Genomic DNA, 27877 nt, shown 5'->3' with positions numbered 1-27877 from the left:
AATGACCTTCCTATTAGATGGCAGCAATTTACAGATAATAATGGTAATTATTTTATTTAAATAAATATTAAATGATAAATTAAAAAAAACGATTTAAATTTATCAGTACAAATCGGCAATTTCATACTTTAACCCCTAATATTAATAAAACACTAAGTATTGATAGGATTTAAGTCGGTCCCAAGCCAAATGTTTGGGCGGGATGGCTTAGAATAAAACAATCCAAGCGGGCAGGTACTGACTTAAACCCTATTAATAGGTAGTATTTTATTAATATTAAAGGTATTAGGTTTGCATAAGAAATGTTTAAAATTATATTCTTTATGAAGTTATTTTTCAGTTTATGAAGTCCGTTTTTTTAAACGTAGCGTTTTTAAATGATATCTTTCACTTATAGGATTAAATAAATTTGATTTGTACCAATATTCATGGACGATGCGGTATTCGAAGCCGCTCCTCTCGGTTTATGTTCCAGCGCTCTACCAAATGAGCCAATCGTCCGCATGCCGCATGATCCGTAAGTCTTGGTATGTTTGTTCAACTCTCGGGTTGTTACCTACAATTATATTACATTTCTTAACTGAGGCCAGAAATTATAAATACAATTTTTAATTCAAGCTCATTCCACACAGAAGCCTGTACAAATTGTTTTACAAAATTATAAATTGACTTCAGTTTCGATATCAAGAAAAGGTTTCCCGCGCGATAAGTGAGCACTTTGCCTCCAACACCTGAGCTTCGAGGTTCGATCTCTTGATTAAATGATGTTTATGAAGCCCCGCGCCCGCACCCTGCGCCCGTCTGGGATATTTTGAGCAAAAAAGGGAGATCTTATAAATTATCTTTACTGTGATATATTGATACATAATCAGTCATAAATTATGAGGTTTTTGGTGTATATTCTAAGGTTGTGTGTAAGAGGAGTGATGTATGTTTTTTTTATTTAATACCTAATAAAATGCTCGCATAATGTCTCTATTTTATTTACGGTATGTGTGGATTGATACATCTACTGTATTGTACTTTAAGTAAGTATGTACTCGATAACTATAACTATGTTTTTATTTATAATTTTCATATTTTTCTTCCTCGTGTAAGGCATTTAGTAATTTACGTTTGTGTATTTTGTTGCATCACTTTGCATATATTGTAATTAAAATGATTTGTAAAAGTAAATTGAAAATAAGAATCTGTAATATCATTCAGTTTTGAAAAGAGACGCCTTAGAGTTTCTTACTCGTTCTTCTCTAAGGACATCTGTTTTCCGAACGAGCTGTAAGAATAAAAATGACATATTTCAATTTACATACGATGATGCGAGGATTGTACCGGGGGCTTCGTGGTGAAAAGCATCAACGATTAAGTGATATCATTATTCAAATTATTCATGCCTTAGATTATTTATATGTCTAGATAGAGCCTCTTGTAGTTGGCAACGTACTACAACAGGCAGACAGCTACGACTTACACACGCGAATCGTCAATCTTTTTCTTTTTGTGTGCGTGAGTTGCTGACAATAGAGGTCAACAGTTTACCGCTATTATTTGCTCTCTCAGATCCAACACATCTATAGAATGTCATGTTAATGATTCATGTAATACCAAGTAATATAAACAATATTAAAAATATTTTATGTTTTTAATAAATACATTGACATAGCCATCGCGTCAAAGCACAGTGTATGTTTTTAATTTATTACATAAAATTATGACATAGTTTGGCCGAGTACTTTGAATTTTATGAACATTTATTCTGCGACATGTATGACGACGACATATGTACGACATGCGGCTGTATTTTCTGTTTACGTTAATTTAGAAGCTGTAAGAGTATGTAGGCTTAAATATATATTTTAATATATTATTATATTTATAATTTCAACTCGATACCTCCATATAAGAGTTCGTTTTTTCCATTTGAGGTATGGAATCCTAAAAAAGATTCCAATTCGTTTGCTTTTATTTTCCAGAGTGGTAATCATATGTCCACAACAGGTAGAACCAGGGTTCTACCTTATCGTCGAATTTTGGGACACCTTGCATGAAAAAATACTAATAACCGAATTTTGAGTCTAAGCAGTGATTGGTCAGCCAGATCCATTAAAATAAAAATTAGATATTAAATGTAGGGGTCAATGAGAGATGATTGAAGCAATCTTTGTGTGTGTTATAAACAGCCTGCAAGTCGTGAATGACATAGCACACGTAACATGTTTCATGCGTCTAACATATTTATATGTTACGGATGGTGTGGTGTCTCTATTTGTTTGTTAGTTCACAATTCCTTCGTTTCGTCTATGGACGTCCGCATTACATTTAAGTTGGGAGTATGCTACTCTTGGCCCTCCAAGTCTACGTCGTTCGGATCGTGAAAACTGCAGTAGTAATTAATTTCACAAAGTAGCTATGCGAGGCACAAGGTTTCTCGCAATTTTTCTTTATGAAAATAGGTCCATCGTACTGATTTTGTAATGACACGAAGAAGTCGGAACTCCGTCATAAAAAAGTAAATTATGGCTATGTTTTTTGAGCTTAAGGTTACATTACACGCATTCAAGTTACAATATAATTTAAATAGTATTAGAACTACTGGGGTAATGATATAATTATTAAGTGTGGCCCAGTCCGAGTTGTCACATTATTACGAACGAACTTCCTGAGAAGTTGTAGCAAAAAAGGTGTTTTACTTGTCGTTTAATTGTTAATTTTTATTTGACATTGTTAAATAAACAGTTTATTATTTTTAAGTGATATCCCTCGCTTCTCGGATTAAGTATATAAATTAAATCATTATCAATATTAATGGACAATGCGGGGTTACGTCCCAGCGCTCTTCCATCTAAACAAACTGTCTGCACGGTTGGCTCATTAAATTATTATGTCGTTAAATTATCGAAAGAAACAACAGGAATATATTCCAGAGCTACAGTGATTACAAGCGATAAATACAGTCGGCTGGACAGTGATACACCAGTTTTACAACAGCTCAGAGTCAACTTACGGCGCGGACGCCGGACCATTGGACCGTCAGGTGGGCACGTGGGCGCGTCAAAGCAAAGAACCTACAACTTGTATTGTAATATATTGTACACAATTACGTAACAGCTGGCCGTAGTTGGGTAATGTGATGAGACAATAGCGACGACGACTCCTCCGGGACTGGTAATACCGTTCGCTGTAAGTTGTCACGCTCTTCCCCAAAATGTCGTCACACATTTATTGCCTGTATTTAATAGTGTAGTAATGAATGTCAAGGCAGGTCACTGTGTCACCGGGCACCCATCATGTACCTATTTATAATTAAATAATATTATGTGGAAAATTGAGTTGTTACTGATATCATACGTGCATTATAAGTGAAACGTGCCCATGTATTACGTTTTTGAAAAACTCAGAGGGTTTCCTTTATTTAAAGTAAATTTCGTTACAACAAAATCTAATAATTAAGTTATTATTATTAACATTGAAAACTAAATCGTATTCTATTATCCTTGAATTATTATTTTACACGCTGATGTTAGATTCTGTAAATATCGTTAATTAGTTTCTATTAATAATAGATTAATCTAAAAATAATCAAAAAATGTAAAAACATATGAAACAGTACTTGTTTTTAGATAACAACCTAAACATTTGCTTGCAATATATACAATATATAACAATTTGAAAAATAATTAACGAACAAGAAATCGATGTAAGCCATCACCAATTAATACATAATTATTTGCACGTCAATTGTCAAACACGCAGACAACGCTGGAGATACATGAAAAATGTTTTCATAAAACAATTTTTGCACATTTGAGCGTCAGTCCGGACGTCGGAGCGACCAACAAAAGTTATGATACGTTATGGTCTGGGCTTGACGGCCGAGGCCGGAGGGAATTTTTTACTAAATAATAAAATTTTTTTTTCAAACAATATTTATTTGCGATGTTTTTGACTTCAAAATAAAAAATAGTAATGGGATGACTGCAAATTGTGTTTGGTACGTTTCATTACAGATTCCATACTTTGTTTATGTAGGAATAACTAGCAGCTTGCCTAATACAAAGCAGTTTGTCGTAATTTAAACTCATTTCCGCATACTAGCTACTACTACACTACTAGCCTGTACACTGTAACAAACAAAGAGCTCACTCATCTCCTTTTATCACCCGAAAATTCATTTATTCAAAATAGTAAGGAGGTGCTCAATTCATCTGTTTTTTTTGTAGGTTTGTTAACTCAAATCTCCAGTTTGTAGACCAAATTTAAATAATTTTAAACCATATTTTGAATAAAAATGTATATATTTGAATTTAAACACGAAATAATTCCGGTAACTTAAAAGTGTAAAAAAATAAACAGAATACCGGCTTCAAGGTCCGGTAAGTAGGTACTAACTATAAATTAAGGTAGCTAAAAAATTTCTCCAAAATATTTTGTAGTTAGACTTAATTAACAATGATTAAACTAGAACAATAATAATTTTGGTATTGAGATAACGTTCACATAATAATTATTGAAAGTCCATTATTTTTGTGTTTAATTTGACATTGTTCATGTTGAGTAGGTGGGTTCTACTACAGAACGGTTTTTCATTTTTTTCTGAATTAGATGTGAATTATCTAATGTGGTGGGTAAACAATCTCAACAACAAGCCGTACATAACGTAAAAAAGCAGGTTTGCTTAAAATATGATTTCATTGAAAAGAAAAGATTGTTACATTTTATTGTTATAAATGTAAGTATATCTTTTGCTATTGCCATATATATTTATTCTATCGTAACTACACATATTAAATACTTATGCAGTGATAAAAACGCGTGTAATTTTTTGTATATATTATGTAATAATATTATCTATACAAAAGTGATTCGAAGTTTTACTTCTGCCAAAAGTCTCGCGATTACTTATTTTTTTATTATTTTTGAACAGCTTTCATGTAGCAAGCTAATACGCATTTTACAAACACTGCAATCGTTCAGAAATTATAAAAAAATCTTTGTTCAGTCATGAGTCCTGCCGCTCAAATTAAATGGGAAGCATATTATAGTGGTAGGTATAGATAAATATAATAACTCCTTTTAGAATGGGACAATGTCTTATGATCTCCACTTAAGTAGTTCGGAATATAAATGAACATTGTTCATCTATTGCAGTTGGAATAGAGTGGCCGAGTAAGCTACGGCCGTCCCACAATGTCGACTGTCGAGTTAATGAAGACTCTGTTGACTGAGAGACGTGGCGTGGCTCGTGGCCGGCCGCCATGTTGACAGATTATCTGGTAATAGCTGACCCCGGCCTGCGCCCACCAGCCAGCATATAACGTGATTGTTTGCTGACAATATCACTCATTATACAATCTCACCCTGTCCTTCCGCACGGCACAAAAAATAGAGAAGTCCCAGGCCAAGAGTGATATAAAAGGCGACTTAGGGAATTCACCAGTGGGAGGCTCCTTTGCACAGGATACCGGCTAGATTATAGGTACCACAACAGCGCCTATCTCAGCCGTGAAGCAATAATGTGTAAGCATTATTGTGTTTCGTTCAGAAGGGCGCCGTAGCTAGTGAAATTACTGGGTAAATGAGACTTAACATCTTCTGCCTCAAGGTGACGAGCGGAATTGTAGTGCCGCTCATATTCTATGGGCTTTTCAAGAATGCTGAAAGGCACTGCAATGTAATTGTCGGGGCGTATCAATTACGATCACCTGAATGTCCTCCTCGTCTCGTCCCTTATTGTGATAAAATTTCACCTGTTGCTTATTGGTACAGTAACACTGTCAGATTCATTCATTCATCTCTTAACTAGGTGCTGCCCTCGGCGTCGTTCGCATATATACTCAATATTTAATACAAATATCTAAATAATTTAATTTTTACAACTTTTTTTACTTTTGAGTATTAATGTCAAAAACAGGTCATTATTGCAACCATATCCATTGTAATTCGATGTAGATTAATTAATGACTATGGAGAAAATAAAGCAATCCTCCTTTTGGGCAATTAAGGTGAAAAACGTTAAACACAATAATTATTTGATTGTTACATGTGCACATAACAGACCACTGAAAGACAAACTAAAAAAATGGACATGAAATTTTATTTTAACAAGTGCTTTTTGCGTCTATCTATGAGAAATAAACTAAAACATTTGATTTTTTTTTAATTATTTAATATTCGGGAGACCGTTAGGAGTAAAAGGCATATACTGCCGGTGGTGATTTATGTTTTCTAAATGTATACTTAACTTATATATATACCAATTGTACATTTAGGAAACATACATACATCTTAATGTATATTATATATACAACTGTACATTTAGAAAACATAAATTTAATCCCCCTAACGTGGACGCTATTCACCTACGATTTGTGACGGCTACGGCGCAGCGTAGTAGGAGTGCCTACGCTAGCTTTATATGATTAAGTAAGTGTATTGGACTGAAATCAATGCCTATGTATAATTACGAACGTCTTTGACTATTTCAAATTAATTTAGCTACAACCACAACTAGTAAATTTAGCAATTATAGTTCATTTATTAAATAAGTAACGACAAAATTTATAGTACTAGATTTATGTTGCCGGGTTTTTAGAATGATGAACGCGCTTTTTTTGAAGGTACCTATATCGTATCGTCCCGGAAACACCGCACAAGGAAGCTCATTCCACAGCCTGATTATACATGAAAAAAAGTTCCTGAAAAATGCACTGGGGAGGAACACCACACATCTAGTGGTGGCGTGGTGGGGTCGGGCTGGGTGGCCGGAGGTTCGTTGAGACATCAGTATGGTAATGCAATGTTGTTTGTTTCAGAGTCGAGCTCCGGCGGGCCGCTATGGTGAGTGTTATGTGTTGTGTGGTGGCCACGGCCGTCGTAAACATGTCGCCACACTTATAACGTGACGGCGGTTTGAATAAATATATTTAATACGAAGAGGTACCCGCGACTTCGTCTGCATTTCTCAGTGTTAGCACATTAGTTGTTGTTTCAATGCTGCCACAGTCATATTATATACAAAACAATAACATACAGGTATCGCTTATCATTAAGAAACGTTTTCGTTACACCGTATTTTCTCTGACTTACTTTACAATACCACGATCATTTTTCGGATTATTATAATATGTCACTTTCATATAAAGTGACTTTGTATTGTTAACCGAATTTAAAAAAATCTGTTCAGTAGATCTTTTTTATGGAAGATGAGGACAAACGAGCGTACGGGTCACCGTGAGGTGTTAAGTGATCACTGCCACCCACATTCTCTTACAACACCAGAGGAATCACAGAAGCGTTGCTGGCCTTTAATAAAGGTGTGCGCGCTTTTTCTGAAGGTACACATTTCGTATCGTCCCTGAAACACTGCAAAAGGAAGTTCATCTACGAAGAAAGATCCAGAGTCTACGCCCTACATCCTTACAAACTTTACCTCTTTATAAAATAGATTAAGGTGGTAGGTGTAGAGCTGGCTTAACATTTTACTCCAATACCACAATCAAAAGGCAGCCTCACTTGTGTCAATTTATCGGAGCAACCGGAATCTATAAATATATTTATAGATTCCGGTTCCTATTCCTCCATACTTAAACTAGACTCCTATAGAGCTTCAAAAAGTACATATAAATAATACAAGTATAAGTCATCATTTAAGATATACTATGTATGTACAAATACAAATGTATAATTTTCTCTGTGTGAACGTTTAGTTGGAAATTTATTTTTTATTTGCATATTATTGTTTATTATACTCTCGATACTGTTTTTTAGTGTTTTTGTAACTAAAAACTAAGCAGCTAACATACACAGCTTAGCAAACCTATGCTTAATAAAGTTTAAGTGTTATCAATTCTATTTTTAGCTATGTACTTTATTATATTAATAGATGAAAAAAAATGTAAGAGAATGAAGAGGCAAGAATCGTCAAGATTTAATCTACGTAAGCAACGTATAACAATTATTATTATATAAATCAATTAACTGAAGATAAAGGTCTTTTTGTAAAGTTTTGGTAAACTGCAGTAATATATTTTTATTGAATTAGGCGTTACTTTGCGGAAATCCATAATTATACAAATGATTTAGGTTTTCTTTAGTGTTATTCAGTCTCGTGCCAGATTTTGGCGAGACAACACGTCCTGAGGATGCCTCGTGTAGAGGCGAAACACGTGTCGAATTGTTTTTAAAAACAAATATTGGCGGAATTAACACTAAAGAAAACCTAAATCATTTGTGCAGTAATATCTACCAAAATATATTTCAGCTTTATATATAACATTGATAAGTCTACAAATTATAATTACTTATAAAAATTTGATGTCATAATAGTTTTTTGGAAGTTAAAATTGATTCCACGTCGTTTATGATGTCAGTTTCCAAACTAAACAGTACCAAGCACTGTTACGGAAGCAATGGCGCTTCGAGAGATAAAAACTCTGCCGATTTGATTTTATTACGTTCTTAGTTCATTATTCGAGAATGGAGAAGAAGATAAAGATCACATCCTCATATTAGCCATTCCTACGATGGCGTAGCTTGTCGTGTGGTGCGTAGCGGAGGGACAACACACCCGGATAGGGGAATCGTTAACATTCTTCCTATTGATACATAGTACTTTCTTTCTTATCGAATTATAAATATTAATCAAACAAAAATACAATAAACACGTGCGTCAAAGACCATGTAAAGGGAACTGTTAATATAATCAGTGGTACAGTACGGCACCTACAACTTCGTTGTGGATAAAATTAGAAGCCTGAATTTTCAGTAACCAATCAGGCATTGTATAAACAAGATATATTAAATTTCATTCATTTTGAATCAGTAGTTTAAGAATTATAACTAGTCAAAGTTTCTTAATTTTGTAGATCACTGACTGACCGATCATCAAAATTTGAGGTACTTCTATCAAACATAGAAGCTTTGAATTTAGAATAGAATTAGTCTTTCGTGTATAAACCAAGATTTCGGTCCAGTTTTCTAGAAACATTAACTGCTTAAATAACTTTGTAATTCTATACATTATATATGACGGCGCATTCAAAATGTCAGTGTGAGAATTCTATTCTATTCTTCCTACTATGGCTCCTGTGGAAGGTATACCACAAGTTTGCCAATGTCACGTTAAGGTAGACCACCAAGCTTAGAGTATTCCTTTACTAATTTTAATGGTATTGATCGGTGCTTAAGATTGAAACAAGTTTTATTTTCTTATACCTGAAACAAATATACATGCTGTTAGGACTATAAGGGACAAACACAAATATAATTACTTAAATTATTTGATATAAGTACTTAGTGCTATTTACAACTTAATCTTATTTATTTTAATATATTTACACAAAATATATACAAAAGGAGTGAAAACTAGGGAGAGGAGACATTTAAAGGAAGTTGGGCGGGGAATTTCAGGAGGTATAAAATTGTATAAAGAAGGTTGTGTTAAAGGGTAATTGAAGAATAAATGATCCACGTTTCCCTCATCTAGACCACATTCACACAAGGAATTGTCCCTAATTCTTATTTTAGCCAAAAATACTGGGGTACAAGCATGATTAAAACGTAAACGACAAATAGTTGATATCACTGACTTGTTGGGAATTTTAAATTTCGAGAACCAAGGATTCTGAGGAATTACGGGTTGTAGATCTCCATAAACAGTGTGAGAATATGCCGATCTAGATTTGACATCCGTCATTTCTGGCGGTACGTCATGTCGATGGTCAGCGCAGCTAAGTGTGCGCCATTCCAAAGAGTATAATAATATACAGGGAAAAGAGAAAAGAGAGCCCTCTCTACGCATTATGAGCTGTCTATTTGAAAACTAGCGCTATCTGGAGATTGGCCCCGAAAATAATAAATATAATATAAGCTCGAAACTATATATAAGCTCGAAATTATAAAATTAATTTTTTATGTTGTGACGGAATTAAATAACTAACTCTACTTTTTAATGTAGGTATTGCAATTTTCTACCATGTTGAAATTGCGCGTAAGAGTTAGTTAATAAATTATGCCACAACATAGAACATAAAGGATAGATTTAGTAGTGTAAATATGCAAAATGGAACACGAGAGCAACATACATGCGCAAACCTTAGAAGTAGCCACCATTTTATGACCAGTGACAGAATTATAGAAAATATGAAAGGTTTCAAAGCGAGTGACAGCTGACAAAGCTTTCATGTTCAAGATCAGTTTATATCCAGCAGAAACCAATTTTAGACGTAAACCTAGCAATAAAGGAAGCGAACTATGACAACGGAGCTGCAAGAGTTCACATTGTGGAGTTACAGCTAAGTGACGTGCAGAGTGCGCTAACTCAACTTTAGCCAAAAAAATCGGCAGGTCCTGACTGTATACCTCCATATATATTAAAGGATTGCCGACTGGTGTTGGTGAAGCCACTGCTCCATATTTACAACTTGTCTTTAAAAGCAGCTATATATCCCGAGTGCTGGAAGATTAGTCGTGTAGTTCCGGTACCCAAAAGTGGGGGTAGCAGTAGAGTAGACGAATATAGACCTGTGGCAATCTTGCTAGCACCAGCAAAGGTTTTTGAGTCAGCAATTCAAAATTGCGTCTTAGGACAGGTACAATGTTACTTTTCAGATGCTCAACATGGGTTTAGACCGCAAAGAAACACCACAAGCAATCTATTAACCCACATGGTAAATATTATTCCAGTAGTTGATGGTGGCGGGCAGGTCGATGCAGCCTACTTTGATTTTAAAAAAGCATTTGATCTAGTCCATAACGATGTGCTGATAAAAAAGTTAGCTGGATTTGGATTCACGCCGCAACTATTAAACTTTATGGCCAGCTATATGGCTGATAGACAGCAGTATGTAAATTATGCTGGACATACATCAAAGCCTTATTTTACCAGATCCGGTGTAGATCTGAAACTTTCATTACCAATAAAAGAAAAGAATGACTGTGAGAAATTACAAAGCGACATCGACAGGGTTGTAGCCTGGAGTAAATATAATTTATTGCAGTCTAACACCTCAAAATGTTTAGTTATTACTTTCTCCAAATCTCGTAATCCAACATTATTTAACTACCACGTGGACGGGGCGCAGATGACCAGGGTATCTGAAGTCAAGGATCTTGGATTGATTCTTGATGCCAACTTGACGTTTCGTGATCATGTCACTAAGGTTTGTAAGAAAGCTTTTAGGAATCTGGGGTTTATATTACGTATGGCTCGTAGTTTTTCCAATATTAAGGCAATTATTAATTTATATAACGCTTTGGTTAGAAGCCAGTTAGAATGCAACGCCGTTATCTGGGCTCCTCATGAAGCCAAGTACAGTATAATGTTAGAGCGGATACAAAATAAATTTATACGGTACCTGTATATGAGGCTATACGGGGTTTACCCTTTTTATCCACTTATGTACCCGACATTATTTATTTTGGGTATGGTTGGATACAGCGAGCTGAGGGTAAGAAGGGAGCTGGCGCTGATCTCATATCTATTCAAAGTACTTAGAGGGAAGGTGCATAATGCGGATATATTGAGTAGACTGTATTTTGTTGTTCCGGATATACGTATGGCGCCGACGTCGGCCGCCATTGCTGATGGTGCCGTCCGCGCGCACCAACTTGTTAAGCCTATAATTATTATATTATTAATGATATAGCCTCACAGACGGATCTGTTTTGTTGCACTCAGGGTGAATTCACGAGAGTAGCGTTATTTATAATATGTTATAAAATTTAAGGATGTAAAAAAGTGAAATATTGTATGTACCTCTATCGCATTGGAATATACTGTAATGATAGTGTGTATTTTGATAAAACTCGTCACTTTAAGGCGTCTGTCCCACCCCTGCGCCATTCATTGTCGAACCGCCATGGTGAGCGCACCACGGTTTAGACGGATCACTCTTGATCTACGTAAGCTTGAAATAATTGTTATTGATTTTGGTGAAGTGAAAGTTGTTCTATTTTTAGCGAATAGAATGGTGTAAATTAAATGCCCAGATACTTAATAAATTAATAAAGGATGTGAATTGTACAATGATGGTAGGTCAAGTGACGTGAGTACAGATTGAGATTGACAGATTACATGACAGATTGTATGAAGAATTTTCAAGCGCCTGATGCGGGTGCTTTGGCGTAATATTTGTGCAGGCGTTAAGTCTGAACAAAAGTGACTATTTAAATTATATGGAATTGATTTTTGGACTAAAGTGTAATGTGGGTTATTGATTGTGAAGTAAAGTGATTTTATAAAATATGACATCGGACTTTTATCTTCTTCTTCGCATAGGCGGCGTATAGACGCCCAAGTGAGTCGCCGTGGCCAGTTCAGATGAAGGCTCCCTATCGCCTTTATGTATGAGATTACAAAGTAAATTGTTATTGTAGTTTTTAAAACATAAACACTAAACTAATTAAAACTATTATAATTTATTCCTCTATCAGCAGTTTAAACATATACCTCTTAAAATGGAATGCTAACAGGATAAAGCACTTAACTCAGTGTAGAAGCACTCAACAGGTAGTATTTTAATTTTAATTAAAGAAATGAAACAAATTTATTGCTTGCTGACGCACGTGTAATTGAACAAGAAAACATAACACTAAACCCTTACAAAAATACATTAAACATGTAAATATAAACTTTGCTGGTTTAAAGCTGCAAGCGTCGACATATTCACCATCTTCAGCATCCTCAGTGCAGATTGGCAGTGGACAGATCTTGGTGACAGCACGGCGGAGTATCCCGTTGGAACATTTTACATCTGCGACCCTTGTCACTCCATCAGATCCTGGGTGAACTCCCACAACGCGACCAAGGCGCCATTTCAATGGTGGTAGATGATCATCCTTTACTACTACTAATGATCCCATTGTCAAATCACTTTTCGTCAACTGCCATTTAGACCTTGTCTGTAACTCAGATACATACTCTTTGGACCATCTATTCCAAAAGTGTTGGCGTAACTGCTCAATCCGTTGATAACGACTTAGGTGGCTTGTACACTGATCTGTAAGGTCACTTGTTGGTAACGATGTGAATGGTCTCCCAATCAAAAAATGTCCTGGTGTTAGTGGCATCAGGTCGTCAGGCTCCGATGACAGCGGGGTCAGAGGCCGTGAATTTAACAGGGCTTCAATTTGAACCAAAGTTGTGTTAAGCTCCTCGTACGTTAAATGACATTTCCCAGCACTCGCACTAAGTGATACTTGGTCGACTTAACACCAGCCTCCCATAATCCGCCAAAATGAGGACTGTACGCCGGTATATAATGAATATTAATGCCTTCATTGACTGCACCTTCGGCAATCGAATCACAGTTGCTTTTAAGAAATTTAGCGAGCTCATTATAAGCACCTACGAAGGTGGTACCATTGTCGGAGTACATATTAGAGGGTTTTCCTCTTCGCGCTATAAATCTACGCAATACCGACAAGTAGTTATTGCTCGTTAAATCACCTACTAACTCCAAATGAATGGCCTTAGTCGTAAAACAAATGAAAATGGCAATGTAAGCCTTTACAAATCTGCAACCACGACCTTGACGACTTGCTGCGGTGATAGGACCAGCATAATCTACCCCTACGCTAGTGAATGGGTGTTCTCCTACAACGAGACGCTGCTGTGGATAGTTCTCCATTATAGGATTGACAGTTTGACCCTTCATGCGGCGACATAGCACGCATTGATGGTAGCATATCTTTGCTAGGTTGAGACCAGCTATGGGCCAATACATTTCTCTAATTGTGGCCAAAAGAAGCTGGGGGCCTGCATGCATAAGACGTTTATGTTCATGTTGAAATAATAATTTAGTAAAACGATGTGTGGACTGTATTAAAATAGGATATTTTTTTTCATATAAAAACTGTGAATTATTAAGGCGACCTCCAACGCGAATTATATTGTTTGTGTCTAAGAAAATATTAAATTTATTTAAAGAGCTCTTCGGAGGAAGTTTATGTTTGTTTAATAGTAACTCATAATCAGAAAAGGACTCTTTCTATAACACGATTTAATGAATTTCCTAATAAATTTGGATCTTGTTTAATAGGTATTCTAACACAGAAACGGCCGTCTGATAAACGTGAAGTTGTTTTTTAAAAATATTCTTCACATAACCGTTCTTCTACTGAAAAGCTATGTGACTGAGGGCTTACTTCTTCAAGCTGCCAAAAGCGCGTAAGTTGGCTTTGAATGTCCTCACAGCTTTCGTTCGTCATATCTAATTGAAGATAATTGCATTTAATATGCCCAGAAAAACCTGGTAAATAGCCGCTGTTAATCGGGCCAGAGACTAACCACCCAAGTCTAGTCTCGTAAAGAACCGGTTTTCCATGACCTAATTTAACGCGTTCAGTACCTAACAGGTCCCAAAACAGATCAGCTCCTATCAGAAGGTCAATAGTTGCAGGGTGATTAAAATTAGGATCGGCTAAGCAAATATCAGATGGAATACTAAGATTCACTAAACTTATTTTATTAGAAGGCACCTTATCAGTGATGGATGGCAAAATAAACCATTGAACATCAACTGTATAATCCTCACATAACGAGCTCAAAGGTGCGCTGCATACTTTACTTGTATGCGACAAAGAATTATTAATGCCTAGTATAGGTGTATCTATACGATGTATAGGCAAGTTAAGCTGTTTGCATAAATTTTCCGTCATCAGGCATGACGTACTGCCACTGTCTAGTACAGCACGTGCTATGTGCTCACGATTCTCACTATCAAATAATTTTACTAACGCCGTAGACAATAAAACTTCACAGGGAATCGAACCCGGAACATGTACTGACAGAGTCAACTTGCGCTTGAGTCATCAGAACAAACAGCACTGCAGCAGAGGCAGGACGTGACGAAACCGGTTTGTTATCATCAGTAACCGTTGGTACAGCGGCCAGCGGCGCCGAGTTCGCGATGGGGTTCGTTTTCAATTCTGTTACGTGAACTAGTGTGTTATGTTTACGCCTACAAATCTTACAGCCTGATTTCTTGCACCGATTCGAAAACTGCCCACTGCGAAAACAATTAAAACAAATTTTATAATTAGGCAATAGCTGTAACCTTGCACTATTACTAAGCGCTAAAAATTGAGGACAATTATTTAAAGTGTGTTCCCCGTGACACTTAGGACATAGTTGAGATAGCGAGAGCGAAGAGTTAAAACCTGTAATAAAATTTTATTGAATTAACAGTATACCTATATAATTGTGATATATTTATATCTCTCTATATAATATTATATGTATAATATTATACTAATTTCTTACATTCGGTACCTATATGTTACAATTTTAGTTGCAAAAAAATTAAGTTACAACCTTAGATTAAAACTTACAATAATATCAGCACTGTAGATACTTATTGCTTATACTTAATCACTGTTAATGAAGTATCAATACAGTTTGTGTCAATTATTAAGATAGTTAATTGATGTAGTTTAAACTAACAGTACTGTTTGTAAGCACAAATTAACTTAACCCCAAATATAAAATAATTAAATAACACAAACCAAGTTATAATGCACGTGTGCTACCTGCTATTAACTAACAATGACAATGTAGTATTTAGTTCACAATTAATATTAGTAGGTAATATACCTTTTAATTAAGCTTAATACTACCTGTTATAAAAACGACCACTGGGTGTATAAAATGAATAATTGAGGCTTAACACAACTAAATCCACATTATGTCCAATCCAAATGAACTTTCTTCATAATAATCCACACCGGTAACCTCAATGACCTTGTGATTTTAATTCTTCTTAATTTCATTTAATTATTGCTGAATTTCCAATGTACTCCAAGTTATTGGTAAAACTTATATATCCGGCTTGATCTAGGACCATGTAGAAGCACTCAACAGGTAGTATTTTAATTTTAATTAAAGAAATGAAACAAATTTATTGCTTGCTGACGCACGTGTAATTGAACAAGAAAACATAACACTAAACCCTTACAAAAATACATTAAACATGTAAATATAAACTTTGCTGGTTTAAAGCTGCTGGCGTCGACACTCAGGGATGGAGGTATGGGTGGAGGATTTAAGTTGAAATTTAAACAAACAGCAAGACGACTACCTGTGGTTAAGATACGCCCTGCTCGTTACAATGTAGTACCGCTCTGAAATCTGACGGAACCCAGAATACTGAGCAGCAGAAACGATTATCTCTTTGAGACATGAGCTGTTGATGATGTCTCATCGCCCTTCAGACTGAAGCACAATAACGGCAGTAAAAGACGCTGTTGTGGTACCTTTAATCTAGCCAGCATCCTGTGCAAAAAAGCCGTCATTTCCTATAAATAAATAAATCGCGATTTCCTATCGTATTACAAGCACACTGACGGATGCAAGCTTCCAAGTGTTGTTCCCAAATTGTTCATGAAGTTTCTCTGCAATGTTAACAACCGCTTTAGAAAGCCATTGAACTGTTAAGTTTTGTATAGAATGTTCTAGGAAATAAGATCAAAAGGGGTTTTTAACAACACATTTTGAAACCACGAACTAAAAATTCACAAACAAGCTAACATCTAAATAATGAACTCTTATATCAAATAGATCATTTTGTTAAGATTCTAAGAATAAATTTCTTGAAAAAAAAACACAATGACTAATATTCGAACAGAAATCGGGCAGAGTAACGACCTAAGTAGTCAACGGTTACAGCGGAAATGTATCGACGCAAAAAAAAATCAAATTCAAAATTTCTATATTTGATATTAAAATATATATATAAAATTACTTAAATCTACCTATTAAAGCTATTTACAATTAAGCCTTATATATGTAGGTATCAGAAAACTTATTTCTACAACCCTATCTACGTATTGAGGGATAAAACTTGAGAATGTATCGACGCCAGGGAGACAGCGCCTTTTATAGACATCTTCACCCTGTCCATCTGTCACTATCAGCAATATTTTATAATTTAAAGTATTTGTTTCCTATTGTGGATAACAAGTGCGGAGCTAACAATGTGGAATGTGTTAGCATTGAGAATCAGATGTAATCAGTTAGTTAATTTATTCAAACTGTTCAGCCATAAATGAAGGTAGTTTTAAACGAATGTTTTTGTCAGAAATTCAAGTTCTGCGACGACGGGGACTGTCCGCTGTGGGCGCTGTCCGCTCTGCACGCGCTGGGTTCTCTGCCGGCCGCTGTCTTCCGCGGCCTGCTGCACCGCGTGCTGGAGGAGCAGCCCGTGAGTCACCCACTTGACACTGTACGCTCTGCACGCGCTGGGCTCTCTGCCGGCCGCTGTCTTCCGCGGCCTGCTGCACCGCGTGCTGGAGGAGCAGCCCGTGAGTCACTCACTTGTCATTGTCCGCTCTGCACGCGCTGGGCTCTCTACCGGCCGCTGTCTTCCGCGGCCTGCTGCACCGCGTGCTGGAGGAGCAGCCCGTGAGTCACTCACTTGTCATTGTCCGCTCTGCACGCGCCGGGCTCTCTGCCGGCCGCTGTCTTCCACGGCCTGCTGCACCGCGTGCTGGAGGAACAGCCCGTGAGTCACTCACTTGTCACTGTCCTCTCTGCACGCGCCGGGCTCTCTGCCGGCCGCTGTCTTCCGCGGCCTGCTGCACCGCGTGCTGGAGGAGCAGCCCGTGAGTCACTCACTTGTCACTGTCTGCTCTGCACGCGCTGGGCTCTCTGCCGGCCGCTGTCTTCCGCGGCCTGCTGCACCGCGTGCTCGAGGAGCAGCCCGTGAGTCACTCACTTGTCAATGTCCGCTCTGCACGCGCTGGGCTCTCTGCCGGCCGCTGTCTTCCGCGGCCTGCTGCACCGCGTGCTGGAGGAGCAGCCCGTGAGTCACTTATTTGTCACTGTCCGCTCTGCACGCGCCGGGCTATCTGCAGGCCGCTGTCTTCCGCGGCCTGCTGCACCGCGTGCTGGAGGAGCAGCCCGTGAGTCACTCACTTGTCACTGTCCGCTCTGCACGCGCCGGGCTCTCTGCCGGCCGCTGCCTTCCGCGGCCTGCTGCACCGCGTGCTGGAGGAGCAGCCCGTGAGTCACTCACTTGTCACTGTCGCACTCACCGATGATCCACACTCAGTATTGCACTAACGAATGTGCGGTGCATACATGTATAAGTTCTGTAATGCCTGAGCGAGAGTAACTGCGTGCTTCAAATTATTAGTAACAGATATCTGAATACACTAATCGCTCATATGTCTCGTTAGCCTTCGTCTGCGTGGACGCTCATTATGCCGCCAAACGCATGCAATGTTAACAAAGCCATTGGCGACGTCAATACTAAAAATCGGGACTAAACTACATATTTATATCGGGGCCTAAACCTTTCGTATCTTCTTTGCTTGCTACCGTTCCATTAACGGATTCGATAAGCAAGGATAACGAATTCAATGCCATGTAAACTTTTCATGATATAACAGAACTTTGAGGTTACAACTCATCTGACAGGAAGTGATCACTGGTGCCCTTGCCTTGTTATACTTGAAAGCTGATATGAACAGTTTGCAGCCTTTGTAAATTTGTATCTGCACGCTTATTTTTATCATGCCCATGTCGTATTGACTGAGAAATTCCACAATTCCTCCCAAAATTCTTAAAACGTGTTAGAACTTCCTTCCCAAACATCCAAATTGAGAGAACCTAAAGATAATATTTTAAGAAGGCCAAAGACATTTAATAGAATAGACCAACAATACAAACTCTTACTATGAAGTCCCCGTCAACCTATTTTTGAGGGGTATGAGCGTCCATGCGATCAAAATTTACCAATCTTATCTCTTCTCGCCATAAGCAGTATGATACAACGAGCGGAATGATACGACTAAGTGTTGTGATAATTGTGTTGTGTAAAATTCGAGACGCAGGTACTCTCATGGTTTAGTAGTTTTTATATTAAAAAGTAAGTTAAAAGTCAATTGTACTTCATCGATGATAGGTGGTGAGCTCTGGTGTGAACTATTATTCGATTTTTACATCACAAAACGGAACAATCGGCATTTTTGTCGCTTTTCATTTCTCGTTGCACGTTCTGTGTCTAAATGCCGAATAAACGCCCATCAAACGTTTTTTTGTTAGTGGAGTTCACTTGACCGTTGGGCGGTTCAAGAAGAAAGCATAGCAGTTATTGTTTAAATGGATTATGGTATATGACATATGACACCATCACCTAATACACTATAGTCTATACTCTAATGATAAATTTAGAACAAGAATAATGACAAGTCTGTTGTATTCGTTAAGCTGTAGCCCTCCCTCCAGTAAAAGAAACATTTTTATTTTATTTCTGAGTGTGTGTGACGGGATAAGTAAATACAATTTGCTCGGGCTCTCCTCGCCTTTGTACGCGATAATATAATCTTAGTTTTACGTCGGTTGCATGGGTAGTCATTATTTACTGTCTGGTAACTATTGTACTACATTACGAAATCAAATCATTTATATAATAGTAAAACAATAATTTAAATAATATGTACAACACCCCTTGATATCTGGGGAACTGACAATGCTTTTTATGTAGGTATTATTTAAAATCACCAAATAAGTATCATTTCTGTATTTTACAAAATCTTTGCGCATAAAATAAAATCGTGAAGCCTCCCACTTATAAAAACATCAGAAATTACATCTACTCGTATTATTGCAGCGCTGCTCGGAATGATAAATCACTTTTATCCTGCTTGGATCCCATGAAAACTTGTTGTTTTGCTTCAATAATCATTTTCAATTATAATTTTTCAGGACGATGACGTCATGGATATCCTTAAGAACTCAAACCTTTGTAAGTATAGACTCAAATAATTCTTATCTATATATATAAAAGAGATTTCCACCGGTAATTGGCTCATCATGAAATCTCAGAAACTACAAAGCCTGTAAACGTGGATCTTTCTAGGACGTAGGTGTCAGCTAAGAAACGGATTTAAGAAACCCCTCCGCTAAGGTGGTGAAAGGGGTAGTTGAAGGTTTATGAAAGTCCTATGTTTTTGAAGGTAGAGACGTGAAAATCGACATTAAGGTTATTAAGTTAATAAAAAACTGTGTTAATCATTTTGGGAAATCTCCTTTTAATGGTGGTAAAATAGGTGGGTAAAGTTTGTATAGAAAAGTTGTGACTACAATTATTTCAACTTGAAATTTAATATGTAGGTTCTTTATAGGGAGCAAGTGCAAGAAAAATGAATGCTATGACAATTCCCCACCCCAAACGGGGTGAAAGTGTGGGTCGAAAGTTGTATGAAAGTCCTATGTTTTTGAAGTTAGAGACGTAAAAATCGACATTTAAGTTATTAGCTTTAAATCATAAAAATCTGTGTAAGTCATTTTGAGAAATCCCCTTTTAAGGGTAATTAATGAGGGGTTGTAAATTTTGTATAGAAAAGATGTACCTATAGTTACTTCAACTTGAAATTTAAAAATGAGGTACTTACATATTATTGTTAAATTGTAGACCCACTTAGAGATTGCCACAGCTTGCAAAAGAGATACTAGTTAGAAGCAGAAGAAACGAAAAAGAAGAGGGACAAGATATTATAAGATCCAACAAGCTGTAACAGTCAACTAGCTGGTTCTAGTACAATGAACAAATAACACACAAATTAGAGCTAAGTTAAAAATAAAATCAAAAAAAACTAATAATAAAAATTTCAAAATCTAGTACAATGAACAGATAATACACAATTAGAGCTAACTTAAAAATAAAATCAAAGAAACCTAATAATAAAATTTTCTGAACCCCAAATACGAATAAAATGAAATAATACGAAATACTCAAAAGATACTAAACCATTTCGTCACTATATTGTGAATGAAAGTGGTCCGTTATATTTTTTTTTAATTTAGGAAAACTATCACCCACTATATCAATATCGAAAACTTTATTTATGCTATTATATAAAGTTAACATCCTATTGGTAGGTGCTGAGAGCCCTAGGTTTGTTTTTGAGACGCCAGCTTTGAAAGGCATATAGTTTACAACACGACTATACGGTCGTGGAATTCTTACAGATATTTTATAAAGTAAGTCAGACGCATCTAAGCCTTCATTGAAAAGTCTATGTAAAAAACATAGGTCTAATAGTTTTCTACGGTCTGACAGAGTCAATAAGTTATAGTGTCGGAGTCTGAAATAGTAGCTAGAATTTATATTACATAACTTATCGCCAAAACTTACATAGTGCAGAAAGCGCTTTTGGATTCGTTCAATTCTCATAGAATGTGTATTATAGTGAGGATTCCAGGCAACTCAAACATACTCAAGAATACTCCTGGTAAGAGCGTTAAACAACAATAATTTAGTGTTCGAATTCAGAAAGCCTTTGGAGCTACGTTTAATGAACCCAGTGATCTTTGATGCTTTCTTACATATGTTATCAATATGAACAATAAAGCTTAGTTTATGATCTATAACGATACCTAAGTCTCTAATATAATTTACATTTTGAACATCATGGCCATTTATACTATATACGAATTGAATCGGATGAACTTTTCTATGAAATGAAATACAATAATAGCATTTATTATGATTCATTACCGTTTTATTAGCAATACACCAGCGACTTAAACAATTTAGATCGTCCTGCAACAAGTAGGAGTCCTTTACAGAGTTGATCGCACTAAACGCTTTCAGGTCATTGGCGTAAAGCAAAATTTCTGAGTTGACAAAACAGCTTACAATGTCATTGACAAATATGTTAAAAAGCACCGGACCAAGAATGGATCCCTGGGGCACTCCAGAGCGCGCCGTGTAAGAAATAGAAGATTCGAAACCACCCAAAACTACTGTCATATGTCTGTCTCTTAGGTAAGAGGCAAACCAGTTAACAATATTTCCGACGAAACCGTAATACTTTAGCTTGTCAATAAGAATGTTATGGTCGACTAGGTCGAATGCTTTAGAGAAATCCATATAAAGCCCATCTACTTGTATATTTCTATCAACTTGAGATGATAAATTTTCAACAAAAGTGACTAGATTCGACGAAGTGGATCTTTTTTTATAGAAGCCATGCTGCCTCATGGTTAAAATAGACTTCATATGCCAGTTAATATGAGGGCATTATATATATAGGTATATGAGGGAGTTCGTTATAGGGGGCAAGTGCAAGAAAAAAGGATGCTATGTAAAGCCGCCACCGTAAACGGGATGAAATAGGGGTTGGAAGGTTGTACGAACGTCCTATGTTTTCGAAGTTAAAAATGTAAATATGTAAAGATGTAATGTATGTAGAGATGTGAAATGTTAGATCACTCGCTATAAATAATATAAATATACCTATACGTTATATGTAATGTACCTATACGTTATTTTGGAAAATCTCCCCTCTCTGCTAAGCTAAATAGGGGATGAAATTTGGAGAGATAGTTTTAATTATTGTTAAATTGAAGTTCGGCTGTAGTGGTATTTTGGGTACCTATATAATTAAAATACCTTTGTCACCTACGTCTTTCGATGATAAAATTAAAAAAAAAAAATGTTATACTTAGACATTCAGAAGAGGGATTGCTTGATGGAGGCAAGACGGCACATTCTGCTTTCAAATTACCTTTGAATCTGAACACGGCACAAGTGCTTCAAGAAGCCGAAATTATTGTATAAGATGAGTGTACTATGGCCCATAAGAAAGGCATTGAAGCTCTAAATGGGAATCTCCAAGATATAAGGAATTGTAATCGACTTATGGGCGGAGTCACGGTACTATTGGCTGGTGACTTTAGACAGACGTGCCTGTTATTTCACGAGGAACACGTCCAGACGAAGTGAAGGCAAGCCTTAAGTCATCAGTTCTATGGCCTAAAGTTCATATTTTGTCCTTAAATGTAAATATGGGTATCTCTCTATCTTCAACATGATTCAAAGGCGGAGAAGCTGTCCAATTTGTTGCTAGACATTGGTGATGGAAATATTTTGGAGGAGGGATGTAAAATAAACATTCCCAGTAATCTTGGTTATGTTGTGAGAGATCTGACTAGCCTAACGGACACTATCTACCCCAATATTGTTCAATCTGGAGTAAATTGCGCTGCATGGCTGAGAGAAAGAGCTATTCTTTCTCCAAGAAACGACTCAGACAATAGTATTAATAATTTTTAAGTTAGTTCAAATAAAATATGAATCTTTAGTATATATAATACAGTGTGTATTGGAGGTTGATGAATCTGTGCATGTCCTGTAGAGTTTCTTCACACTCTTGAGCCACCAGGAATACCACTTCACATCCTACACCTCAAAGTTGGCGCTCCATTTTTACTGGCGTCAACTAAGGGGTAACAGTCTATATCCCTAGGATTCCCTTGATACAATCGGATTACCAATTTGAAATGAAACATCTGCAATTTCCGGTTAAACTATGCTACGCGATGACAATTAATAAAGCACAGGGCCAAACTTTGAAACTAACCGGTATAGATCTCAGAAATGATTGTTTATTGCATGGCCAGATGTATATGGCGTGCTCCAGAGTCAGTTTACCAGATTTTTCTTCAACCCGAAAGAAGAACAAGAAATGTTGTTTACAGGGAAGTTCTAAAAATAAAGGGCTGTCAATTCCTTTTCCCATGCCATCGATTGCAATTTAAACATAGCAACAATTTCTGGTTAAGAAATTGTGTGAGATAGATGAGAGCCACTGATGTGATAGATACTAGCGTGTGTGAGATAGATGAGAGCCACTGATGTGATAGATACTAGCGTGTGTGAGATAGATGAGAGCCACTGATGTGATAGATACTAGCGTGTGTGAGATAGATGAGAGCCACTGATGTGATAGATAATAGCATGTGTGAGATAGATGAGAGCCACTGATGTGATAGATACTAGCGTCTGTGAGATAGATGAGACCCACTGATGTGATAGATACTAGCGTGTGTGAGGTAGAGGAGACCCACTGGTGTGATAGATTCTAGCGTGTGTGAGATAGATGTGAGCCACTGATGTGATAGATACTAGCGTGTGTGAGGTAGATGAGAGCCACTGATGTGATAGATACTAGCGTCTGTGAGACAGGTGAGAGCCACTGATGTGATAGATACTAGCGTGTGTGAGATAGATGAGACCCACTGATGTGATAGATACTAGCGTCTGTGAGATAGATGAGACCCACTGATGTGATAGATACTAGCGTGTGTGAGATAGATGAGAGCCACTGATGTGATAGATACTACCGTCTGTGAGATAGATGTGAGCCACTGATGTGATAGATACTAGCGTGTGTGAGATAGATGTGAGCCACTGATGTGATAGATACTAGCGTGTGTGAGATAGATGAGAGCCACTGATGTGATAGATACTAGCGTGTGTGAGGTAGATGAGAGCCACTGATGTGATAGATACTAGCGTGTGTGCGGTAGATGAGAACCACTGATGTGATAGATACTAGCGTGTGTGAGACAGATGAGAGCCACTGATGTGATAGATACTAGCGTGTGTGAGATAGATGAGACCCACTGATGTGATAGATACTAGCGTGTGTGAGGTAGAGGAGACCCACTGGTGTGATAGATTCTAGCGTGTGTGAGATAGATGTGAGCCACTGATGTGATAGATACTAGCGTGTGTGAGGTAGATGAGAGCCACTGATGTGATAGATACTAGCGTCTGTGAGACAGGTGAGAGCCACTGATGTGATAGATACTAGCGTGTGTGTGGTAGATGAGAGCCACAGAAGTGATAGACACTAGCGTGTGTGAGATAGATGAGATGAAAACTGAAACTTATCATATATATATATTTATTTACTACAGTTTTGACTTTACACTGACTAAAAAAATAATGGTCCCACCAAATCATATTGATGGTTTGTCTGTGTGATCAGCGCAATATTAATTATAGCATTTAGTTACTTAAATAGATGTCAAGTTATGGCTTTTTTTTATAAACGTGCAAGTGAAACTTTTTACACAATATTATTTAACATTACTAAGGACTCTTATTATTTAAATTTTGATATATCATGCCTACTACTCGACTAATTCCAGTATATTCATGTATTCTGAAGTTAAATTTATAAAGCAAATATATAAATCATGCGGGACTCAAACCCGCGACCTCTTGCGTCTCGTGTGAGCGCTCTTCCATTGAGCCAACCAAGTGAAGTGGGAGTTATCACTTTAAAAAAATAACAAATGGTCAGTATTCAGAAGATCAACAGGTCATTCTTGTACCGAAAAGGCATTTTTTAAATCATAAAATGTTATGATAGGATTATTCTTATCCTATATATATTTCGGTGTTTCCATTTTCACTTTCACGAACCGTCTTGAACATGTGATAAAAAATATATGATAAACGATTTACCGCCAATCTAGTAAAGTTACTTATTAGTAACTTCATCATTTTACCATCAGTCGCGGAGGTTGTGACGTGAGCGAGCTAGTATCAGTAGTTTGATGTGGATGTGGGTTTATGTGCAGCGTCCCGCGAGGAGGCCGCGCGCGCGTGCGGCGCCGTGCGGTGGACGCTGCGGCAGGCTCAGCGGTCGGCGTGCGGCGGCGTGCAGCTGGCACGTGACCTGCTCGTGCTGGGCGTGCCCCGCGCACACGCCGCCGCGCTGGCGGAGGCCGCGGACGGCACGCGCGCCGCATACGAGGCCTCCGTGCGAGCCAACGGATTCATGAGTGAGTGCCTGATGCCATTAGACCTAAAGCTTTGCCTTTTAAAGCATTTTAAAGGTGAAGGTAAGCCATTTTCTGCAGCCCATCGTCTAGCGTTTTTTGCGTAAAAACATTCTGGATTTAATTGGCCAATTTTACACACACACACAACCTTTAATTAACTTCGTAGGTGTGTGTGTTTCATCGCGATGTTTTCCTTCGCCGTAAGAGCGTCGAATAAATATATACAATAATTCAAATAACCGGAAATGCCTACATTAGTACGGCAATTTCATACTTAGCCCTATTATTTTCACAAATTATAAACATGTAAATTGGTGCTTCCTTAATAGTTTTGGAGGGTTTTTCGGATGATGTACCTTCTCTTTTCACTTGGTAATGGGAGAACGAAAGAGAGAACGCCAATGCCGTTCCAATCTATTTTTAATTTATGCCTTGATTAAGCTGTAATGATAACATATTTACCAATTATAAATCCATTTCTCAGGCAATAATAAACAAACTGAATTCAAACCGCTTTGGTCAGTTAGCCTCTTTTAATATTAAGGTCAATAAATGTACTAAAATTAAAAAGTTTACGTTTGTTTCTGTGAATAATAGGCGAATGGAGAAATATAAAAGTAATGTGGCAGTAAAACTTTCGAATTTGAATTTATTCAAATATAATCGTAAACTCATTGAAATGTATGATATGTTATTTAAAATAATTAAAACAGAGTTTGCTTCTATACTTACTTCTATGACGACTGTCTTTTGACTAAATCACGTGGTCTCTTGTCATTTAATGATTGGGCAACAGCTGGCATTCACAGGAACAGACAGAGGCTATATGAACTATATAGTGAGAGATCTTTTGTCGAGTATGTTAAAAAATACTCGAAATGATTTAAAATTGCTTGTTGTATTGCAAAGTCTGTGCATACTAGACAAATAATTCAAAATGCACCGAAAAAATGCACAATCATAAAATAAAGATGACTTGTAATGTTATTAACTAGGAATCTGGAAGATTGAAAGACATTGAATACTATCTATCAATAAACAATACAATAATTCAATCTCAGCAAAAATTTGCTACTGCTTTTGAGATTTTTTTTCTGAGATTCCAGTTTCTATTACAAACACACCTGTCTAATCTACCAGTGTAGCTGAATCACTTCTTGTGGAAAATGTTAGTGAATGTCAATAAAGTTTCAATTTAAGTTATGTTAGCCCTGGAGAAATAATTGAAACGTTTAAATCTATGGGGTATTTCTTAAAACAATAAGTTCAATAATTAAAGTCATAGCACTATATCTTGCAATAGTCTTTAATAATTGTATTAATAATGGCGTGTTTCCTGACCTTCTGAAACATAGTAAAATTACACCAATATTTAAGTCGGGATGCTCTTCTGACCCAAATAACTATCGTCCTGTGTCGGTTTTGCCGACCGTTAGTAAAATTTTTAAAAAATAATTTTAAGCTAAATGCGTACTTACCTTGACTCTCATAAGTTACTTCATTTGAAACAATTTTGCTTTACCATGGGACGTTCAACAACGATGCATGTGTTGAGCTTATCAAGAATATTTTTGATGCCTGGGAGGAATCGCAAAATGCACTTGGCATCTTCTATGATTTATCTAAGGCTTTTGATTGTGTTCAACATTCAACGCTGGTCCGGAAGCTATGTCACTATGGCATATGGTTGACGCGAATGGCAGGAGATCTCCTGGGACTCCTCTCAGTATGGGGGTACCACAATGGTCTATTCTCGAACCGTTCCTCTTCCTTATCTATATAAATGATCTTCCTAATCTTATAGAGAAAAAACATTAGGAAGTATTGTTTGCGGACGACACTTCACTGATTTTCAAAAGTGAAAAGAAACCTAACTATGTATGACGAAGTGAACGATATTATATCTGACATCGAATATTCAAGGATTAGCGAACACATTTAGTTCTGCAGCATACGCGGTTAAAAAGATTAGACAATTAACTGACATAGATACGGCGCGACTAGTATACTTTAGTTATTTCCATAGTATTATGTCCTATGGTATATTGCTATGGGGGGCAACGCTGCCGATATTAGTACAATATTTGTGCTGCAGAAAAAGGCTCTTCGCGCTATTTATAATCTAGGTCCTAAAGTTGCTTCTCAATATATTCTTGATAGTGTAATATAGGTTCATAGGCACATAAGTGAATTTGCAAGAAACTGTCATAACCATAATGTTAACACCAGGAACAGACACAAGCTTATGATGCCTCCTACTCGGCTAAGTCGAGTTAGGAAGTCTTTTGCGGGGCGATG

The 27877-nt window shown here is 37.0% G+C and overlaps 1 protein-coding gene and 1 long non-coding RNA gene across 2 annotated transcripts in view; both read left to right on the top strand.

Annotated features, from left to right (window-relative positions):
- LOC126977463 (putative peptidyl-prolyl cis-trans isomerase dodo) overlaps window positions 1-27877 on the top strand; it is a 56368-nt gene that overhangs the window by 27167 nt on the left and 1324 nt on the right. The window contains exons 2-5 of the mRNA XM_050826280.1: window positions 6810-6834; window positions 17073-17195; window positions 19703-19742; window positions 25376-25579. Coding sequence (XP_050682237.1) covers window positions 6832-6834; window positions 17073-17195; window positions 19703-19742; window positions 25376-25579 — 370 coding nt within the window. The 5' untranslated portion in view covers window positions 6810-6831. The remainder of the gene's footprint in view (window positions 1-6809; window positions 6835-17072; window positions 17196-19702; window positions 19743-25375; window positions 25580-27877) is intronic.
- On the top strand, window positions 23563-24663 carry LOC126977612 (uncharacterized). The gene is made up of 3 exons (XR_007732292.1): window positions 23563-23836; window positions 24052-24524; window positions 24568-24663. It is a non-coding gene; the product is annotated as an uncharacterized LOC126977612 (long non-coding RNA).

This window comes from Leptidea sinapis, chromosome 2, assembly GCF_905404315.1.
Source record: "Leptidea sinapis chromosome 2, ilLepSina1.1, whole genome shotgun sequence".
Taxonomy (NCBI): domain Eukaryota; kingdom Metazoa; phylum Arthropoda; class Insecta; order Lepidoptera; family Pieridae; genus Leptidea; species Leptidea sinapis.
The sequence above is the reverse complement of the archived record's forward strand: the minus strand, read 5'-3'. Positions and strand labels throughout refer to the sequence as shown.